Here is a 22633-nt window from a genome sequence, read left to right as displayed (position 1 = left end):
CAAGCTGGCACAGTGTCACACTTCCATTATAACTCCAGAGAGTTCATCCTTCTCGACTTCTCTATCACTCTTGTGTTTCCATGATGCTGTTATCTCCTCTGACCTTCATGGCCTGGCCACTGCCATTGATTTTTACCAAGTGTCATCTGTGTTACAAATTGGTCTGGACTTGAATCTGTCTGTATTAAGAGGTTTAAATTCACACTTACCGGTGGTGGGAAAAGAGGGAAAAAATTACAGAAAGTGGGAATTTGCTGAGCTGTCAAAATGGAAGTAAGCTTAAATGGGTTTTATGGCTAATAAAGCCTTTGAGGAAACAAGCATAGAGAAAGGAAAATGCAGCCCAATGCAATAAAATTGCAGTGTCCTGAAAATGATTGCGATAACAGCGCTGTGAAGTCAAGCAGCTCTCAAACAATCCGATGAGTAGCTCTGTGCTCAGAAGTTATTTGGTTGCTCTCGTGAATCCTGTATAAATATGAACCATTTACAAAATTAATCATTATTCAAATTTGAGGCACAGACTACATTCAAACCAAATTAAATCAATTTAGTGCTGAAATACATTATTTCTTTAAGTCTTTACTGGGGATATGTGCTTCAAGATGTATGAAACTGAACTGAAACACAGAAAAAAGTCTCAAACTCAGCCAAGGCATCATGGACTTGAAGCTTCAGTGCCCAGGACTTTCATTATGGGTTATCAGATGAGTTACTCTCAAGGACTCTTCCAGACAAGAGAAATAAATACAATTTCGATGTCTAAAGATTATTTTTTTTTTAGGCTTGATAGGCTCAGAAAGAATTTAATGACAACACTGTAATTACTTTGAAGTTAAAATGTTCCCGGTAGTCCTTGCTGTGCCACTTACCTCCTCTGTGACCTGGAGCAAACCACTCTTAATGTCTCAGTTTCTTCTCCATAGTATGGAAAATATGCATCTCTCTCATGATGATTAAGGCTTCCTTTGTGGCTAGAAAAGTGGGAGTTGAAGAAGGTTGGATTTAGTAGCTTTATACTGGTTGCCAACATGATGAGAATGGGAGAGTCATGTCACTGTGTTGCTGCGTCTTCTCAGACATGCCACATGCTACCTGAGGTGGCCGGGGCATGCACTCCTTCCATGAGGTGTGTGTAGATGGCACTATACACCTATTTTTTTCTCATCAGGCAAATGCCACATCTTTCCTCTGGATTGCAGGGTGTGTGGTTCAGGTGTTGCTAAGCACAGATAAATCAGACAGGTTTGGTGAGTGACCTTTCAGGTCAGAGAAGAGCAGTGATGTTGAGCTAGAAAGTGCCATGAAGCCAGTTCCCAGCAGATAGGAATCAGTGGGAAGAAAGAGGGGAAAAATTCTCATAAGGAACCTGGCTAAAGCTATGCCTGTTTTTGTGATGGCATCAACAGCTCTTCCACAGTTCGATTACTACTGGAATTCGTAAACAAGGAGTTTTGCATCCTTCTATTTCATACTTCAGTAACTGAGTTTCCCATTATGTTACTTGTTAAAATATTTACTAATCTTTGGGGGAAAAAAAAAAAAAAAAAAAAGGAAAAAAATTAAACCATATCCTTAAAATAAAACCTTTCCTAGTATTGTTTTCAGCTTCTCTGAGCTGAAGAAGTGCTCTGGTCACCAAATCTGAGACCACATCAATGATATGCTACTATTCACATTATAAATCTTGGTGATTGATATCTGAAGGCTACTGAGCCGCAGCTTCCCGGAGTCAGTACCAGGGACCCTGTCTCCTCCTTCCTGGCAGCACCACACCCGGAAGACCCTCAGGAGTGAATCCCTGATGAGATGCACCAGAGTCTCATGGGAGAAAAGCTGCTGTTGCAGCAAAACCACAAGTTGTACCTGCCCTTCAAATCACCAGGAGATAAATGGGATGCTCTTCATACTGACTTTAAGGAGGGTGAGTCACGGAGCAAGGGCCAGGGTGTCACTGCAGATTAAGAACTGGTTATGAGATAGGAAAGATTCGTCATGAACTGCTGCTTCTCAGCGTGTAGAGAGATTAGTGGTACCCCATGGGCAAATTGTCTCTGTTAGGAAGAACTATGGAGGATTTAGAAAAATTCCAGATGGATTTAAATACATTGAGGGATTAAGGAGCACAATAGTAGATGAAATTCAGCTGGAATAAGTGTGACAAAATAGTAGACATTAAGAAAAACAGTCCTTCTTGGGAAAAAAAAAAAAAAAAAGGTATTCTTAAATCTCCTCATAGTCTGGGCTCTGAGGCTCTGGCAAATTTTGAAGAAAAGATTTTCTGTGTATAGATATATCAATCCTACCCTTGGCATGGTGGTGCTTATTTTTGGACTTGAAAATTTAAAAGAAGGGGTGCAAATCCTGAACTAGGTGGCCCGTTTCCCTGACATGTATTTCTAAAACACAGATGAGTCTATTACATATCACTGGGGTCAAGAGTTCAGCAGGAGATTTTTTAAAAAGATAGAGATTTTTATAAGTAATGAGCATATACATAATCGCATTAACGATTTGTAGAATTATACTATAATCTTATATATCTGTTTTTAGAAGGAATACTCTTGCTGCGGGGTATAAGGGACTGATTTCTGATTTCTGATCTGTTGTTTGCGCAGACTGCAGTGCAGTGGGTGTGCATGGAGGCAGAGTGAGAGGCTGAGATTATCATCCCAGTCTGGAAACACGAGGGTCACGTGTTTCATGGTGTTCATGTAAAGATAAAACGGCACCATTCTTGTATTTGACTGGAGTCAGATACTGAAATAATTTGGAATCTGGTCTTTTCATGTGTAACGTTCTCACTTATTTGATCAGGTGTCACTAGTACTCCTAGGATAGAATATGGATGTTCTGTTAGTTTTTGACCGGGCTTTGGGCAACTGTCTGAATACCAGCAATTTCATAGCAACCCTCACACACTGTACTCTGGGAATTGAAGCCAATGTTGAATACTGTTATTGGAGAAGTTTTTCACATCTTTCTATCTTGATTTTTAGCTATGTGAACACAACAGTGTCCAAGACAAAAAAATAAACAAACAAACAAAGGTTTCTGTCTGTTTTCCTGGGGTAGACTGCTTCTTACAGAGGTGAATCTCAGCTGACAATTTCTCTTACCCTCCTTCAGAACCTTTCCAGGATTATCTTGGACTTTATTTCTTCTTATTTTTGGACTCTCCTGTATTTTCTGATGACTTAAGATCAGCAGCAGGAACTGGAGCTTGCTTACTCCAGCTTTATGTTTTCCTCTTGGCTGCTTTTAGCAGGCAGAGCCCTCACAGCTGGTGTGCACCAGCCCCTTGCCCATGGAGAGGCAGCACTCAGGTCCCACAATTCTGGCTCCTTTGCTTCTTCTTGCCAAGCAATGCACTGAGAGTGGAGACACAAGGTGAAAGGAATCAGGCCTAATACTGGCCCATGAAGGTGGGTGGTTAAAAGTGCTGAAGCTACTGTCATCTGTTCAAACAGACCTCCTCTAGTGGATTTGATCTTCTGTATTTGTTAGAGCAAATAATAAGCAAACAGTTCTTAGTGTATCTGAAAGTAATTTTAAAGAAGCTCTGAAGTATCTCCATACACTTCAGAGTCTCTTGCCTCAGCCTGAGCCCTGTGACCAGAACGTACCCAGTATATGTACTGTTTTTCAGGAGGATGGCAGCTTGTGCCAGAGCTGGCTGGGCGTCTCCTCCCCGCTTCCCGCTGGCAGGGAGTTTTCCTGCAGCCTGGTCCATGCCCGTGCTGCTGCCAAATGGTTTTACCAGCTGGGGAAAACTTGACTTCAACTTCATTCATCCTAAAGGTGTACTCTTTATTTGATTTTCTAAAGCATTCCATATGGTATTCCAGACCCATCTTTTTGAACTTTGAGGGGTTTTTTTAGGTTTAGCTTTCTGTCTGCAGTACTAACGAGATTGGGCTGCATATTAAGGAAGTGATACCATGCCCTGTCAATGAGAGGAAGCCAGTTTAATGTCAGTGCACAGAGACATTATTGGAAAATGACCAGGTGAAACTTTCTCAAATAATTATTTTAAACCATAGAATGCATCTTTCTTAAAATTAGATATTTGAAAAGACTAGAGGAAAATATCTAAGATCAGTGCTAATAAAAGCAAATCTTCAACCTGAAAGATGCTCCTGTGTGTGCCTACTAAGTGAACAACTGTTAAAAAATCTTAGATATAAACACTCAAAATAAATGCAGTGGTAGGCAGGACCAACAGAATTATTTTTGTCAGCTCAAGACTCAGATCAGCTTCTAAAGTACCATCACCAGAAGACACTGATCTTTGGTTGAACCCATCCAGGTGATTGTCAGACTAGGTCTTCTGGTGGATTATTTTTGGTAACATGTGAGTCTGTGGGGTAAGGACCCAACTGTGAAAGAATCTCACAGGTCTAAACCAACATATTCACCTGCAGGGCATAATCGGAGTGTAGCCCTCCTTGTTTAATTACTGAAATTAAATTCTTCAATAGATTTGGTCCATTCAGCTTGTTTTCAAGAGTGTTGGATATCTGTCTTGTTCTCTATGTGGTTAGTAACTTTTACCTTTAAGGCACATTTCTAGGTTTTAAGCTGAAATGTGGTTGTTTCACAATTTAGGGTAAAAAACACACTGCCTCATTTAGGTACCAAACTTAGAGCTGCGGGATGCTGTGCAGCTTCCCTAAGGATAGGCATGTCATCCACTTCATTTGATATCACTGAGCTCCCGGAAAGACAAGTGAAGACATAACCACACACGGAGATTCAAGCACCTTCTTTTCTCCACTGATTAGAAGGGAGTTTGAGAGACTCCAGAAGATGACCCCAACTGCAAGGTATCTCCCTGTTCCACTGATATGCACTGGACAAGTATGGATATTCTGGGATCCAGTGTATCTAGAGCTTCTCTGCTGAAAGGCATTTGTGTACTGTCTTCTGCTTATTACTGCCCTGGTTAGAAGGTGAAGCAGAAGATGGAAGAGATCTTACTGAAGTTATTCTGAGCAGTTTTAAGTCACACATCCTGGATAGTGCTCTGTGCACCATTCCTGAGCCATAGCACTGTCCATCATCGTCTTGGTGGCCCAGCAGTTCACCTTCAGCAGGCATAAGAGCAACAGAGGAAAGTAGACAACATGCAAGAGATAATGTTTTGGTTTGCTGCACTCAGGAGGAAGGAAGATGTCTGGTCCAAACTTAGTTTTTGAGCATGTGTGCATTTTAGAGTATTAAACCCGGAAAGTGGTTTTAAAGTTAACAGTCAAAATAAAATATGCCTTAAACCCAAAAGTGCTGTGTGCTGCCTTCAGGTTCTACCTTCCTCTGGTTGAGATGTGGATTCTATACTATAAAGCTAAACGCAAGTGTAGCTAAAATTTTGAACCTTCTCCAAAGGAAACAGGTGGAGTAGAGATGCCACTGTACTTGAGTTTGGGTAGCAAAAGAGAGGCTGAGTGTGAGAGTGGCACTTACTTCCCCAGAAATTCTGCTTTCTGATATTGCCAGGGCTGTAGTGTACTCTTTCAGGCTTAAGAGAAATGCCTTGTAATTTTAGTGCAGTGCTCAGCTGGAAAGAAGCAAACTGTCTTTCATTGCCTATGTCCCAGTTTAAGCAAATTTTAGGTGGATTGAACCCTACCTTACTTAAGATTTCACTGAGGATTAGACGGACATTGAGGTTAAAGGAGTGCAGTTCTCAAGTCAAGCCTATTTCTGTACTGTAGATTATTCTTCATTTTTGCAGAAAATGATTCAGTTGAACTAATCTGACAGGGCTGACTGGATGTCCATTACAGTGCTGCATTAAAATTGCTAAACAGAGTATTGGAAGGGCACTAGGTACAGTCTGGTAAAGACAATACATAATTTGAATGACGGCATTAAGGGAGCATTTCAGAGTTTGGTAAGTGGATTTCTGAAGACACTTGGCAATTGGGAGGAGGAAAAGCAAATGAGAGCAACTGCTTGTGAGACTGTCATAACCCCAGCATAACATTGAGCTACATGTTGCTCTCCTTGGGCTGGGAGCAGGCTTGGCAAATGTGAGCAATCAAGCCATCTGTACAACTGGATCAGATTTTTCACTACCAAAATGGATCAATTTATGGGATTGTTTTGACAGTCATGTTGGGAAATACAGAACATATAGTTTTCATCATTGTTTACTTCTGCTTTTCCTCTTGTTCCCTTTGACTTTGCCCACTGTCTTTTATTAGAGTTTGAGCTCCGTTTAGCTCAGCATGCAGAGCTGGCCATGCTGCCAGTGTTGCTCCCTGCAGAACTCCTCCTGTTCCTTCATTTACATGTTTCCTTCTTATTCTTTAACCAGAAGGGGAAGCTTTGAGCCTTGAATGCATAAATCATTAGGTCCAGGTCAAAAATAGACAATCCATTATTCAAAGTGATTGTTCTCACTCATCAGATTTGTAGTTTATCTTGGGAATTTCTTGGAAACATGGCATTCATTTGTACCATTGTTTGGATAACTGCAGCATGAGGCTGAACTGCTCCTGAGGTCCAATATTCACAGAATCACAGAATGTCAGGGATTTTGGAAGGGACCTCAAAAGCTCATCCAGTCCAATCCCCCTGCTGGAGCAGGAACACCTAGATGAGGTTACACAGGAAGGTGTCCAGGTGGGTTTAAATGTCTCCAGAGAAGGAGACTCCACAACCCCCTTGGGCAGCCTGTTCCAGGCTCTGTCACCATCACTGAGAAGTTTCTTCTCATATCTAATTGGAACCTCCCCTGTTCCAGTTTGAACCCGTTACCCCTTGTCCTACCATTGGTTGTCATGGAGAAGAGCCTGGCTCCACCCTTGTAAGCTCAGCAAATGAAAAGTGAAATCTTTATTAGACAACAGCGGAGGAAGATTATAATCCAGTGTTCTATTACTTAAATTACCTCTGTAAGTGGATTGTTCCTTAAAGTATTTCTGTTTTCAGCTCCCTCACTGGGAGGGATTTAGATATTGGAAGATATGGAATATTGTTTTCAGCAGGCAATCTAGTTTTTCTATATTCAATGTCCAGTACACTTTGTGAAAACGTTTTAACAAACAATTACATCAAGTCAGGCTTCCAAATCCACTCCTGAGCATTTAAATGAATTACACTAATTTTCAGAAGTGCCTAGCAGCTCACATTAAGTTAAGAGATATTTACTCCTCTACTTTAATTTTTAATTTATCTACAAATAAAGTAGCTTTGTAGCTTAGGTCTGCTGTGAGGTTTTGTTGTTTTATTTTTTGTTTGTCTGGCGTTTTTTACAAAAAACTCTTGGTGAAGTTATAAGAAGCTGATTGGTTAGTGATTTTTTAGCTCAGACAAGTATGTATAGATTGGTCCATTTATTTTTCACATGTTTAAAGTGGGTAGGGAAGTTTTTGTGGTTAAATCATGATGTTAAATCATGACATCAGAGTCTTGAACTGAACTAGGAAGTCATTTCAGCTGAAGAGTAATGTAGTACTACCATAAAACATTGGCTATTTTTAGCAGAGATATAAGACATATGCTCCAGCAGGTATAACTGGTTTAGTGCGATAGTTGTTCACTGAAAAGTGAGATTAAACAAAAGCAGCAGTGAAATATTTTGCAGATGACAATCTGGCAGACTTTAAGACTATATATATCTACATAAATTTGAAAGGAAATACTTATATTTCATCCCCCATTTATTTCTTCATTGTCATCAACCTTTCAAATGAAGTATATTCTACAAATAATGTGAGAAAGAGGTTGGCATCTGAGTGAGACAGAATGCTTCTACTGGTTCAGTGGGGTGTGAATCTGTCAACTGAAAACTAATAATTCTGCTAGCGCTCACACATAGAGATGGCATTAGGAAACAAAGAAATGGAAGAAAGTTAGTTATACATGAATTTTTTATAATTTCTGACTCTGTTTTAATCTTCCAAGCTGTAGAGAATTGGAAACCTAAAAAGGACCCCCAGAGAATTATTGTAAACTGTGACATGTATCATATTTTTGTTTAGTTCCTGTTATCGTATCTTAGCACACTTAACTTGAAGGAAGATGCAAAAGAGGAATCTATAGCAAGTGAAATGAGAGCACAGGTAGGAAACCCAAAGTAAGCACTATCTCAGTATCTCAGCTGGCAACAGCTGTATCATCTGCAAAAGGGTGCTATGCCACCCAACAGTTTGCTCTTCATAAGACCAAATTCTAGATCAAAGGTGATCAGAAGCCTTCAAAATAATAAAATGGAGGGGTAAAATCAAGTAGGACTATTAAAGACACTGCAGGAGCCATTAATTTTATTTTGCAGAAAAAGGGTTAGCCAGCCTCAAGGCAACTTGCATAAATAGCAGCCATGGGTAGGTCTTCTGTTGCTTTTGTTGTTTGTTTTTTTTTTTTTTTTTTTTTCCCAGCATGTGTTTTATATCTCTGAGGCCTGTACAAGTTGTGTTTTATTTTTTTAAATGTTCACTGTTACTGGTGTACTGAAATATCTTATCAGAGGTTCCCAAAAGAAAATGCATATGTGTTGGACCTCTATTGTAGCTTGTCTGGAAACCAATGGACCATAGGCCAGAGTCTCACTCTGTGCAAGGACTGTCACAAAAATGGGGGCCCCTCTCTCCTCCCCCACTATAAGACGCTGAAATGGCCATCTTGGCCGTTGAAGTAAAGTAATGAAAACCTGATTCCCACCCTTAGCTCTCTTCCCAGTCTTTGGCCTTGATAAAAGAGTTTCATCATTAGGGTTGAGTCTAAAGAGTCTTCTTTCTACTGTTACAATTTGTCCCTGGAGTATCTCATTATTTGTACCTTATCTACTTTTGTAACAGTTCCTTTGAATTAATTTTGTAGTAGCTGAACCCTCACAATCACAGATGAATCATAGTCATAAAAAGAAAACAACAACAAACACCAAAAAACCACCAGCCAACACTCCATAATATGGCAACTTCTTCCCATGTAGGACTGAATTGAGCAAGCAGAAAACCAAGCATAGTACAAGAAAGATCACAAGTAGAAGCTGTTCCATGAGTACTGTGTGCTTGCAGTGGGGACGTGTGGGAGGACCATGGGCAGGAGGATAGGTGGTATTTGCAAGTTGTCTTCTGGTAACAGTCCTTGTATAAAGCAGAAATCAGACGGGTGATCTGTGTGCACGGTGCTGTTGCAATGTAGTTTCTGTAACGCTGTGCTTATGGGAATGGTGTATTTCCTGTGTGTAAACAAGGCTGAATGCGCTCGCTGTACGAACCGTGCAACACTAAACAAAAGCAAAGCAGAAATAGTGTGGAGAATGATGTTCTGCCATTTTTAGATAAAGGTTTTGAATATTCAACTCTCCTACAATATGACTGTCACAGAACTGTAATAAATGATACTAGTATGGATCAGTGCTAAGAAGTTGGAAAAATTGTTTTGGAAAACATCGTGATATAAATTAATCATTCTTAATCTGAATTCTCAAATGTGATAGTGTCATCAATAACAGTACTGATGCCAAAGAGGATTCTAGATAGCACTATGCCTTTTAAATGTGCACAATTTCTGGTTCTCCACCTTTCCTGTGTTATTATGAATGGCAATTTCTTAGCCTATGAAACAGTATTTGAGTTTGTGAATTTATGCGTTTTAGTTTGGTGTTGCATGAGGGTTACTAAGACTACTCCTGGATGCCTGGGATTGCAAAAGAATGGCCTTCCAGCACCATTTTCTCTCCAGCATGCTTCCCAGACTATAGCATTCAAATGCTCTGATTACATCCCCCTTTTACTGTTAATACATTGGATCATAGCAACATACCTTGGTTTTGAAGTCAGAGAATGCTTTTTCTGGGGAGAAGGGGTAAGCAGGGAGTAGGCGCTTGAGCCTTCACAAATTAGACTCCCTTGGTAAAAAAATGACAGCAATGTACGTAGCAGACTTTGCAGGTACCACTGCATAGACTTGCTATTACAGTAAAAGCCCACTTGCTGACACCAATCATTTCCGTAAAATTTAAGCCAACATCTTTGGGAGAAAAGATTTAATTAACACATGAGCCCCTGAGTCACTATGACAATCTGCTTTCATAGTGGTGGGAATAATCACATTTCTACCCACTGTCAGCCCCTGAAGTATAGGGGTTTTATGAATAATCTATGGTACATTTTTTCCTTACAGAAACAATCAGATTCTTTTGTTCCTTTCACATAAGAACATTTCTGTCTTAGACATCTAGAAAAACTCTAAATTTATCTGATGCCTTGAGGGGCTACCTCTGCCTCTATGACAGGAGGTCTCTTGAGCATTTTGGGTTAGTAGCATGAAGGGAGGCTGAGCGATTCCATCCTAATGGAGATCCACGTGAGACACCCCATTATTTAAACAGAGGTGCCCTTAGTGCAGTGTATGCAGAACACAGTGCAATAAATAAATAAATAAACAATGCTCATTGCAGATAATAAATAAAATTGTGGCAATGATTGTTACTCTGATGTAAAATTAGATTCAAAATTGTTCACTGTGAAGCAGAAATAATAACCCAGGTACAGAGCTCTGAAAAATCTTTTTTCCCTCTTAGTCCATTTGAAAAGATCATGTCTAACAGTACATGCTTTTTTTTTGACACCTCCTTCACCAACTTGTTATAAATCCTTGAAGGAAAAAAAGAAGAATCTTTTTCCCCTGGTGTAGTCTCATCAAAGTTGCTTCTGATTTACTGTGGCATAAGTTAGGGAAGTATCCAGCTTGTAAGATTTAATTTTATGATCTTTGTTGCTTTAAAACTGTTGAGAATATTTCTATAATCACAATTTAGACAGGGGATGTTATATCTGTTGTTCTCACTGGACAGTGCTGCATTATTTCCTTATCTTTTTACTTTCTTAATACTTTCGTATTTGATACCACAGTACTGAAAACAGCTAAACAAATAATGATCTGTTTATTAGAGACAGAATGTTTTTAATGCATCTTTAAAGTTGTAACAACTCTAATAACATGAAATTTTTGCAAATCTAGATTTTTGCATCTAGATAAGTGTTTTTTTAAATGATAGCAGTCCTCTTGTGTTAGGCTTGATTGCAACCAGTTTTCTAAATTAAAAAATGTAAATGCAGCATTGACAAAGGTTAAAAAGATTTAAAGTGGGTTCTGCCAGCAGTGCAAACACACACACCAAACTAAATCCCATGTATCTAATCAGTGTCCTCCGGACTCTGTGCCTTGCTCCATTGTTTACTTTCAAATCCATAATAATTTTGTATCCTTTCACTGGATGAAGATTCATTTTTGAAACTAATGAATTTAAAAATGTGCTTTTCCCTTGTCCATTTGATACTGAGCCTACAATTTGACTTTCATTGTTTGTTTCCCTCCTTGTCTCGTCAATTCTTTTTTTTCTTTCTGTCCTTTTACTTTATTACAATTTTTATTGAGGACTGAGATGAACTGGTTGCTGCATCATGGGCCCATTACACTTCCTAACAATTCCATTTACACCTTATTGTTTGTCTTATTGCTGGAAAATTCAGGTGATTCATCATGCCTGAAGAAGCACCTGATCCCAATTCCCTTGATATCACGATCACTATGTGACAGGAATACAGTTAGTGGTGGCTTTCAGACTCTAAGAGGCCAAGGTGATAACTCTTTTGGGACTTTTAGCCTCTCAAGTATTGATGAGTTCCATTTTCGTAATGCTCTGTTTTCTTGCTCCCTTTCAACAGCCCCCTGAGTGTGGAAAAGGGCTTGGAGTTAATAAAAGAAGTGGCAGATCTCCTGAAACTGCAGATGAGTGCCTTCGATGATGTCAAGTACGTACACGGAATTTGCCCCTTCTTATTTTGTTGGATTTCTCATTATTTTTGAATAGTTTGTCTTACAAGGATATATCTGCTCTTTAATGACAAAATTAATAAGAGTGTGAGAGAGACGAAAAAGAATATTGTGATGATCTTTATACACACAGGGGCAAATTATTTTGAAAAAAAAGTATAAAGACTGAAATTTTTCTATGCTTCCATAGGGAAAAATAGTCTGTTCAAAGCACTGTAAAAATATTACTAACCTTATTTAACAGTTTGTATGTAAGGAAAGTCTCATGAAGGGTCATCATATCCAGTGTTGCTCAGAGGGAAAATTACATCGGAGATGGGTAAGAACTTGAGTCCTTGGCTTTGAGTCTGGCATGTGACACAGTAGGTCATATAGCTTGGTCAGCTACTCATTTAACAAGTCACAGGGAGTTCAGCTATGTTGAGTTACTGTTTTTCTTCATATGATTCATACTGATGAATGCTTTGCATGTTAATCTCCTGAACTAAGAGGTTATGATTTGCCATGTCCGGTAAAAATGTTCAGATTGGGAATTTTATTAAATCATTTTTGTAGAAATATTTACTTCACAAAGCTTAATTCTTTCTTTATAAGACACAAAACAAAAATAGTTTGATAGAAAAGTAATGGAGAAGAAGGGTCAGCTGTGGGAGGATTTTGACAGCTTGCTGGAAAGAAGTCACATTTTGGTGCACAGAAAATAGCTGATGTCTGGGTGGCGTCCAGTTCCTGCCTGTGTTTCAGAGGGTTTGGGGCTGCTTATTTTGGCCCATGAGTCAGGTTGCTGAAGTGCAGCATCTTTCTCAGCCTTACATGTGCTGCCATCAGCTTTTGTTTAACCATCAGTTCCAGTGAATATAATTCGTCATTTAAAACTGTGTTTTAAGCCATAGTCTGAAGATGCTTCATCTTTGGACGTGTTTATTTTTATTCAGAAAAAAAATAAAACTCTACCTATTCTATTATTGTATATGTAGGGCTAAATAAACTACTGGTAAGAAAATAGTCTTAGAAACCTGACAAATACCAGGGGTATTGGCTTTAGTTGTTTAGAAGGAAAATATTCCCACATTTTGATTGTTAACACAATCCTTTGCATTGCTGAATGTCTTTTTGCTTGTATTTTATGAAATGCATTTTTTATGAAAATTGAGGTTTAAAATTAAAAAAGAAAATACAATATTACCTGGTCTTCCTTGTAAACAGAATTTGCAGCCTTGACTTTGAATACTAGCAGGAAAAGTCTGCCACACTTTCAAAGTGGTAATCCCATGGAACCATTTCTCTGCTGGAATCATTGGGTTCTGCTTCATTAACTTCATTCATTTACAGTACAAGAGCACTTTCAGCTACCTTTCTAATTGTTAGCATAAAGCCTTTTGGTTATTTTTTATCATTTGATAAATTACAACAACTTTGCAATTGGCAGGATGTAGATTCAGTCTCTAACAAAAACTATCCCTCCAGTGATATGGCTAGCTAGGAACCGCCTTTTTTTATTTTTTTTAAATGTGCAACATTAGGAAAGCTCATCATTTTCTGTCTATTAATATGCAGTCATATGACTGTAGCAAAAGTATTAATACTTGTATTGTCTGGCCAGTACTTTAAAAGCGTGTTATGAATTATAGTAACTCCAAACAGGACTGAGCATTCTGTCCGTCAGGACAACATTTTTATCAGTCTTTGCCTTTCTGAAAGTATGTAAGTCTGGGAAAGGTTATCCCAAATCTCAAGTTAGTGAAGAATTCATCCATAATAGATTTTCTTAACAAAATGAGATACTTTGACTCGGGTTAAACCCATGAAATGCTAAAGATATGTGGAGCTGGCCAATAGCTATAGCCATAGTAGAAGCTTTTAAAAAAAGGCCTCACCAAGCAAAGGATTAACACTTTTTGGATTTGTTCTTTTGTTTTCACTGCACAACTGCCAATGGAAAACTGTATGAATGTGAAGGCTCTGGTTAGCTTCTGAGTGGCCTCATGGAGAGGGCTTTCATGAAAAAACCTGATGTCATGATTATTCCTAATCCAGCTTTGCCAACTCGGGAAATATGCTCTTAGATGACATAAGGCATCATGAGTGATTTACATTATTTTATTTCACTGGCAACTAAAAGTACTCTTTTTCTTAAGGATTCAGTAGCTTGTTTGTTTGTTTTTAAATGGAGACATTTTGTAGAAAAAATTACCAGGAAACCTGAGACCAAGGATTTTTAAAAAGGGTTGGAATATAACATCCTAGTCTGCTTCAAACTCTGACCTGCATATTAGCTTGGTGTAAAATTTTCAGTTCTCTCTTTTCCATCCAGTAATTCTAGATGGCAAGAAAGTAACAGTGTAGGCCTTGAATTTTTCAGACTGTTGGAAAGATTTAAGAGTAAGTACAAATTAATAAGAAGCACAGCGTTAATCATATTAAATAGGAATAGTGTGAGCACTGAGGAGAGAAACTGAGTGGGGAGTCCTTTAAGTTCTTTAAATTCTCAGTTAAGAGTTTCTTCTCCTTTTCTATGCAAAACACAATTTTAAAGGGACTGCTTCACAAATACGTTACTACCTTTAGTCAGTTTTGTCTGCAAATACCTTTCGTTCTTCCCTGTATTTTTAGTTTTTTCCTCTGCTTTGGAGTTCAGTAAGTGAATGATTGCTTTTGCCAGGGATTCCTACCGATTCCTGTGTTAGTTCTTGATTAGTTGATGCACGGTAGTAATCAGTTTATCTTCTTTCTTTCACGGTCCTGCCGACTTTAACCGATGGCCCATGGTTTCCAGCATAGCCTCAGGCTCAGCTCCCAGAGCGTTCAGTCCAGTTCTGCAGTTGGTTTGTTGTCAAGTTTGCATTGACATAAACTTTGCTCGCCCTGTGAAGCAGATGAGTGGGAATAGATTTGGGGAATTCATAATTAGAAATATTTCAACGTTGAAGAAAAGATCCAACATGTTAGCTGTCACTTTTGGATGCAGCTTGAATCTTTATGGAAGTAATAGTTATGCTTAATATGTTTTGTTAATGATTATGTAGCTGTCAAATAAATTCCATTATTTCTTATTACATCATTAGATACCATTAAAAGGATATTAGCATGCTGATGTAATTATGCAAGCAGACGTAAAATGACTATAGTTATGATTTTATAATCTAATTATGGGTGTCCAATGCCCCTGGTGATTGATTGTTGGACTGCTATCATGGATTGAAGTCAGATGAGTAGTAGCGTTAGGAGGGTTTGTATTTATTTAACAAAATATAATTTTACTACACTGCAATCTACAACATTATCCTTCTTCATGTAATTACAATTCTTCACACCTTACAAAATAAACTTACAAACATGAAAGATTATCAGGAAGCATCCAAATATAATAAAAATACTAAAGTCTCTAAGCTCAGCTGTGAGGGCAGTGGAAAGAACACTCAGAATCCATAGTCAAAGGACATAAATGAATAATTTGGTTTCTGATGAGAATACAAGTTATTTCTGAATTTTTTTTAATGTTCTCGTATTTGGGGAATTTACTGAGAACATTGACAGGGGAACTATTCAGCTCTAAGTTTAGATGAATACCTTTGTATGGAGAGAAAACAGATTATTCTCATTTCATAGTACCTCAGACTGCATATCTTACCATTCTCAGCCTCCAGTTAAGAGTGAGATTTTCAGCTAAATATTACATTTTCTGACAGATGCTGCAGTAGCACTGATTTTTTTTTTTTTTTTCCTTCTTATTTCTCTCTTTAGCCTTATATGATTTGCCCTATTGCCACTGAAGATCTCTCACTTTAGTTTTCTCTTTTTTTCCCCATTTTTTTCTACTGTGTTGGCTTCCTCCACCCATTTATCATAGTGGGCATCTTTGTCATTTTTGTCTTCTAATATAATGAAACTCAATACTCAAAGAACTGTCCTTTAGGACACATGATAACTTGACCAACAAGCATGTCTGTTTCCATATCTATTTTTTCAGTGGAAAGCCTGTAGCAGAACACTCTATATGAATTCCATAAAATGATGTTGATCTTTATCTGCCGCTGTTGTTTTGAAGTGTAAAATAATTGTCTATATAAACATATAATCTATGTTGGGGATGAACAGGATAGTTATGCCAGTTTCCAAATGCTAATATAAATAGATTTTTCAAGTTAAAAAAGCTGAAGCTGATTATCTAATACAATGTCCTGGATTGCAGAGCCATAAAATTTAACCAATAGTCCCTTGTCATGTTGGATCTATATCTTATATCCAGAGCTAAGTTAAAAGACCAAATCACTGATCTTTCAGAGTCTAACATGCAAACTCCCAGGCCTCAGGCTGGCTGTTCCACTTTCACCTGACTTCTCTCCCTACCCACACTGAGGCTGGAGATGGATTCGGTGTTTTACTTGAATAGTTTAATATACAAAAAATGAAAATTCAGGTTAATTGAAAATACGTATGGAAACCATATGGAGGCTTCAGCTGAAAAATACATTTCAAAATTTGTAGCAGCCACAGCAGTGTGGTTTGGCATTGTGAAAATAAAATACTATAATTTTTAAAGTCAAAGTAATTACTAGAGTCAAAATTTATCTAAGTTTGCCTTATAAGAAAAATACTTTTATTTTGGTCATAAGAACAAACAAAACATTACTTTGGACTGAACTCAAGTCTTTTTATTTTTTTGAGCTGGCCAAATATATCAATCTTTTTATAAAGACTAATTATGATATAGTCTTGAAATGTTTGATCATATCTACATATTTTTCTACAGCCGTCTGTCTTATCCCATATGCAGGAAATAAAATGCTGAGTTAATGAGCAACTCTTCAGTGCTTCATTTTATTCTCATTGTTCAATGTGTGGCTTCAGGATTCATTTATTGCACATTATTCAAATCCTGCTTTGAGGTCAGAAAACCCATTTCCTCTTGTTTTGTTTTGTTTTTTCCTATGGTGCTCTTCACTACGCTATCAAAATGCTTGACAAACATGAACTGATATACTTAACTCATATGAGATGTGGGGTATTAATAGGACCATACAGAGCTGGAGTTCTGCATGAAGAGATTAATGTCAAAGCATTTGCTAATATGAAGTGTCCAGTCTGATGTCTCAGAGTGTAGCTTATTCAGCCTCTTCTGTAAAGAACTTCACTTATTGAGAAAGAGATCCCATTGCTTTTAATTACCATTCTGAGTGTTCAGCAGTCCCAGAAGTCAGCTCTTGGTTTAGACAGTGGCACTTGGTCTGTAAGAACAAATTGCCTGAAATGACTTGGCTTCAAATGAACCAAGTCTGAACCTGAGGCAGAACTGAATGGTACCAGCAGAATTCAAAGCAGCGGTAGGACATTTACATTCTTATAGTTCTGTACCTTATTTGCAATATGCTTCCTAAAGTCCGATAAAAATGAAGTTGAGGCCCCTAAAAATATTGGTCTTCTGTACTACTTTACCACCATTCTTCCTTGGATGTCAGGAATCCTACTAGAAAAAACATTTTGAAAAGAAAGACTGCATCTCTAGATATGAAGTCAAGATTGGTTTTTCCTGTTAAACTGTAGTATATCTTTAGTGTCAACTATGTTTTTTGCATAGTTTTATGTGAACAGTGATCTAACAAAAGCTTAAATTTGGAAGGCCCAAGTGGAGCAAGAAGCACATTCTCCCATACTTCAAATCTCTGTTTTCGAGTAGTGGGTTTAGAGACATTTACCACCTCCTTTTCAAAGAAAAGGCCTTACACTCCAAATAACATCTACTATTATTCTTGTTCTTAGGAAGGGCTGAAACGTTTGGGCTGGAATAAATACAATTTGAAAAGCCAGCCAACCATCCCAGTGAAAAGAACTTAATCTGAGGAAGATATCTGAAAATCAAACCAAGTGCTGAAAGTTTGGAGAAGCTTTAAACGTGTTCAAATCAGTGTTGGGCAGGCAGACTGATGAGTGGAGCTCCCAGCCTCACCTATTATGAACATGTGCATGGGCTGTAGGGTCCTAATCATGCTTTATAGGTTTTGTTCATTGTTTGTCATGTTATTTTTCTAACACCTGAAAAACTCAATCAGCCAGTAATCATATTCAGTCATCCAGAACCTAAACACTGGAACAGTACTTGGTATTTTCACCTCATCATGCTGATGGATTATGACATGTGGTATATGTATGCTCTAAATGTGAACATCTCAGGAAATTATTGGTAGCTGGAGAGGCAGGATAGTGTGAGGGAGGATTATTTAACCACAGAGCAGTAGTGGGACAGATGGCACTGTGTCTTGTTAGGTTTGTGTTTGCAAACTTTTACTGTACAGATTCTTCATGATTTCTTTCTCCTTGATTCAGTATGATCAATCTTTTCTTGTTTTGTATGTTGAGCACCTGTGGATTAATATTCTTGCAAAGTTTTTTTTCTAGATTGGCAGATTCTGGATTCTGCCATCTATGCCATTTAGATTGACTGAGAGGAACGTTCTAATACTGTGCTTATGAAAAACCATGTAGTCCACACTGCTCTCCTTAAGGTGCTGTAATATAAGCTAGCAACAGATTGAACTTTTACTTCCATTCCATTTATTGTCCAGAAATTAGGCAACATTTTTATTTCAGTTTGAATTGTGCTATGTTCAGTCTCAACAAAAAAATATACCTTTCAAAAAAGTTGAGCAATATTTGTCATTTGTTCTTTGATTTTAAATAGCAAACCAACAGACTAAGGCTATTTGGCATAATCTTGTTTAAAATGTTATAAAAGCATAACTCAGAAATAATGGAATCACTTCCATTCAAACTTGACTTCTTCCACAGCTTTAATGAGTCTGGAAAACAAATAGTCCAAAAAATGTACTGCTGTAACTCATCACATGCAGGCTTTATAAGAAATTACATTGTGTTTTCTGGTACATATTGTCTCATTTGAGAACTAATTTATAATATAAAGATGCATCAATTTTTAAAGGAATGAGGATAAGGAAACAAAAATAAGGTGGAAGTTTCGACTATGCATTCCTTTACTTAAAAATGAATGATTTTTCAACCTTAGCGTTACATTAGTCTTGTGGCTTTTTCCCCTGAGGTATAATATATTTTGTGTGCTTTTCTTTAATAAATGTGCATATAGCCAAGATCATTTTGCCTTCTTCACTGTAACTTTCCTGCTAGAAAAATATGAAAATATATTAAAATAACAAGAAGGATTTTGGCCTGCAGCATTTTATGAATTCTAGGTGACAAAACAGGAAGACAGTAAAAATCTAGGGAGACTTATAAATAAAAATGTACAAAGTTTGACTTTCCATTACAACACTTTATCTCATTAAACCAGGAGATTTGCACTTTTGTAATCAAAAGCAGAATGAAACCCAGTGTTATGGATACATATCCTTGTACTCACAGGTCCCTACTCAAGAGAAGGCTTTTACCGATAAGTGATCTTCTAAAGTTTACCTATTTTTAACTTCATATTTCTCTACTGCCCATCCCTCTGTGTGACTGAGAATGCCATCATATCCTTTTAAAAATAACATTAAAGTTCATAACATTATAAGGTAGGCAGGATATACTCCTTTGTTTCAAGCAAGTCACTGACTACATGCCATTGCATTTAATTTATATAACATTTCACATACTATTAACAAGTAATAATTACCATTCTACAGATGGGTAAATTGAAACTCAAGACAGTTTCCCTTAGATGGTACAGAACTTGGTGACAGATATGAGAATAGAGAGAACTGAGATTCTCACTCTTGAACTGAAGCTTGGTCCACAAATAGAATAACTAATATTAGAAACGTAAAAAGATTATTGTGTAGAGATTTGTTTAAAAGAATAGTCCCTTATACGGAATACATGAAATTAATCTTATAGGTATGTCTTTCTTGAGCCTTCTGCCCTTGGCTACTTGATTCTCCTACGTATGCAAACACACGTTTTTTCGTCTCTGTCACCTGGATGGATGGGTTGCATGAGTATTACAGACCTGCTGGCCCAGCTGAAAAAGATAAATCATTCTTATGCACATTTTTTTTACACCCTAGCCAGTAAATATTGCGTATCCAGGCCTACAAGCTGCACCACGACCTGCCTATGGAAGGGTTTGTATTCCTGAGGAGACATAAAGGCAGTAGGAGCAAATACACATCTGTAGGTGCAACTGAAAGAGGCCAATGAATTCCACTTGCAAAGCCTCCTTTGCAAAGCAAATGTCGCTCCCTCACAGCTGGCAGGGGAACCTCAAGACTAAATCTTTTAGTTGGTCTCCTCAGAGCTAAAGGAGAAGCCAAGAGGTCCTTAAGCGAGCACGCAGGAGGGTTCTGATTGTAGCACTCAGAGTTTTGTAACTTTTTGAATTGAAGCTGTAGCAAAGTGGTTTTTTTTTTTTTTTGGTCTCTGGTTGTGCTGTTTAATCCTCATCAAAGAAATTTGTGACCTACCTGGCTCCTATCAAAGCTGAACCTTTACCTCTGCAAAAGTCTAAACAGGAGTCATGTTCTTCATTAATTATTAAACGTCACTTGTGCAAACTCAGCATAAGGTGACTAGCATCCCAGTAGACAAATTTTACACGTTATTTCAATGGGCTCCATTAACAACAAAGGTGTGCGGAAGGTAAGTAGACCTCAAGTCGGTAAAATACATTGAATGCTTACTGGCTAAAAATTAAAACTGTCTGCTGTTCATGTACCAGGCAGAATGCTAAAAGATATGAAGAAGAAGAAGAATGGAAATAGAAACAGAATACAATTATCTTCTGTTATTTTTTTTTTTAATACATTTTTATCCTTAAGCTTAATTTTGGGGGAGTGAAAGAAAAATCACGGTACATCTAAGCAGCATGTTGAGACCATTTTTCCATTCTCTCAGGGTCCAAACACTCTTTTGCTGTAAAAAATTATAGCACATGTATGGTTTGTTCTTTTAAATACTGTAATTAAGAACCTTATTTGCATGGCAGGCAAAGCTGGCAACTTTCATGTACTCAGCGTGGTGAAAATGTCAAGTTTCATGGCTTGTGACAGATTAATAGAAAAATTATTTTAAAACTCTGCAAATTATTCATAGATATTGAGTAATCATCAGAAGTTGCATTTTATGAAGAATAAAAATAGGACAAATTGAGTGTGGCATCAATCTTTAAATTGAGTGTTGTCCGTTTTTTTAAATCATTTAAATTGTAGGCTTAGCAAAATAATCTTCACCTGAGATGAAGTGAGTTGTGAAATCTTAAAAATACTCTTTCATCATCTTTTGCATGGTAAATTAGTATCCAGTGTATTTAGCACAGTTTTGATGTGTACGGATTAAATAAGTAATATAAAATTAATGATTAAAATAAAATAATTAAAGATCCATCACTTAATAGTGGTTGGTATCAGAGACCCACCAAACATGGGCTGCTGTTGTTGGAAAGCATCCTTTTGTGGACCAGTCACCCCTTTTCTATGACTTTACTGTTGAAATTATTCTAGTGACAGAAGTGTGTTGGTCAGAATACATTTTATTATTTGGACACCCTGTACTGCCATCTTCTCTCCCCCTGAAACAATTCTCCATGAAATCACTCCACAGCACTGATCATTCCAGGGGAATAGAAGAGGACAATTCCAGGTGTCCAAATAATTGCCTGATTTATGGAGGCTGTAGATGTAGCTTGCAGAGGTAAGTCTGAGCTGCAACCATCCAGTAGGACAAGGGGTAATGGCTTTAAACTAAAAGACAGAAGATTCAGGCTAGAGGTGAGGAAAGAAGTTGTTGAAATGGGGGTAGTAGAATACCAGAACAGGTTGCCCAGAAAGGTGGTGGATGCCCCATCCCTGGAGACATCCCAGGCTAGGCTGGACGGGACTCTGGGCAACCTGATCTGGGTGAAGATGTCCCTGCTTACGGCAGGGGTTTGCTTTGAAGGTTCCTTCTGTGATTCAATGATTCTGTGAAATCCAGACCTAAGTTTTGTTTCCACATAGTTACATTTGCAAGATGTGATTGCTCTGAGACTGCTATTCCATCTAATCTTTGTGACGTAGTCTGTTACAATTCACCCAGCTGCACCATGTAAACCATTCTAATGAAATACAAGTGGTGGTAGAAAATCAACCACTAACTGGTGATCACCACGTTTAGTGCCCTTCCCTTAGCAGGGATTTTGCTTTTTCATCTTTAGTACTTGATCATTGTCAGGCGTAAGATGTGATGTTATTGCAACAAATCTTCAACTTTCTCTGTGCTAGCTCTGTGTACAGGACCACATTTCTGTACACAATCATGCAAACAGTTCATGGTTAGAGTATATAAAGGATATAAATATGAATAGATAATATATTTTTGGCTGTATTTCAGCATGTTGTGGAACACTGTCTTTCTGCAGTCTAAGGATAGTATTCAGTGTTTCCAGAGAAGGGCTCAAGAAGCTCAATTTGCTAAAACAGATAAAGATGTTTTAATTGATCACTGGTTGTAAGTACATACTTGTCAATAGAAATGTGAGAATACATACAGCTGTACATTGACGTTTGTTCAGGTGCAAAATGAAACAAATCTTTGAACAGTAAAGATACCAAAGAGTGAAAGGTGTGTGCCATTTTAGTATTAAGTCTGGCTGATGATCAATATGCTCTGCTCAACAGTTCAGGGAAGTTATTTTCTTGTAGGTCAGGCTAGAGCACAGTATGTTCCTGACAGATTTTCTGAATCTTTGAAGTTTAGTCAGGTGCCTGTGTATGTAATATAAATAGAGTATAATGCAATGCTCCACAAAATTAATTTTCGTTAAAATTTCTGGTCAAAAGTATTGATGAAACCTGAATCAAGTGGTCAATGGATTTACAGCTGGCCTGAGTAACAGGAGGAGAACAAAATAGCCAGC

General features: G+C 37.8%; 1 protein-coding gene across 3 annotated transcripts in view; it reads left to right on the top strand.

The window, feature by feature from the left end:
* Positions 1 to 22633, top strand: part of PTPRN2 (protein tyrosine phosphatase receptor type N2) — a 647850-nt gene that overhangs the window by 264604 nt on the left and 360613 nt on the right. For all 3 annotated transcript variants that reach the window (XM_065050472.1, XM_065050473.1, XM_065050471.1), the window contains one exon: positions 11682 to 11768. In XM_065050472.1, coding sequence (XP_064906544.1) covers positions 11682 to 11768 — 87 coding nt within the window. The remainder of the gene's footprint in view (positions 1 to 11681; positions 11769 to 22633) is intronic.

Source organism: Columba livia, chromosome 2 (genome assembly GCF_036013475.1).
Source record: "Columba livia isolate bColLiv1 breed racing homer chromosome 2, bColLiv1.pat.W.v2, whole genome shotgun sequence".
NCBI classification, from domain to species: Eukaryota; Metazoa; Chordata; class Aves; order Columbiformes; family Columbidae; genus Columba; species Columba livia.
Note: the sequence above shows the minus strand (reverse complement) of the source record. Positions and strands in the feature narration are given on the sequence as shown.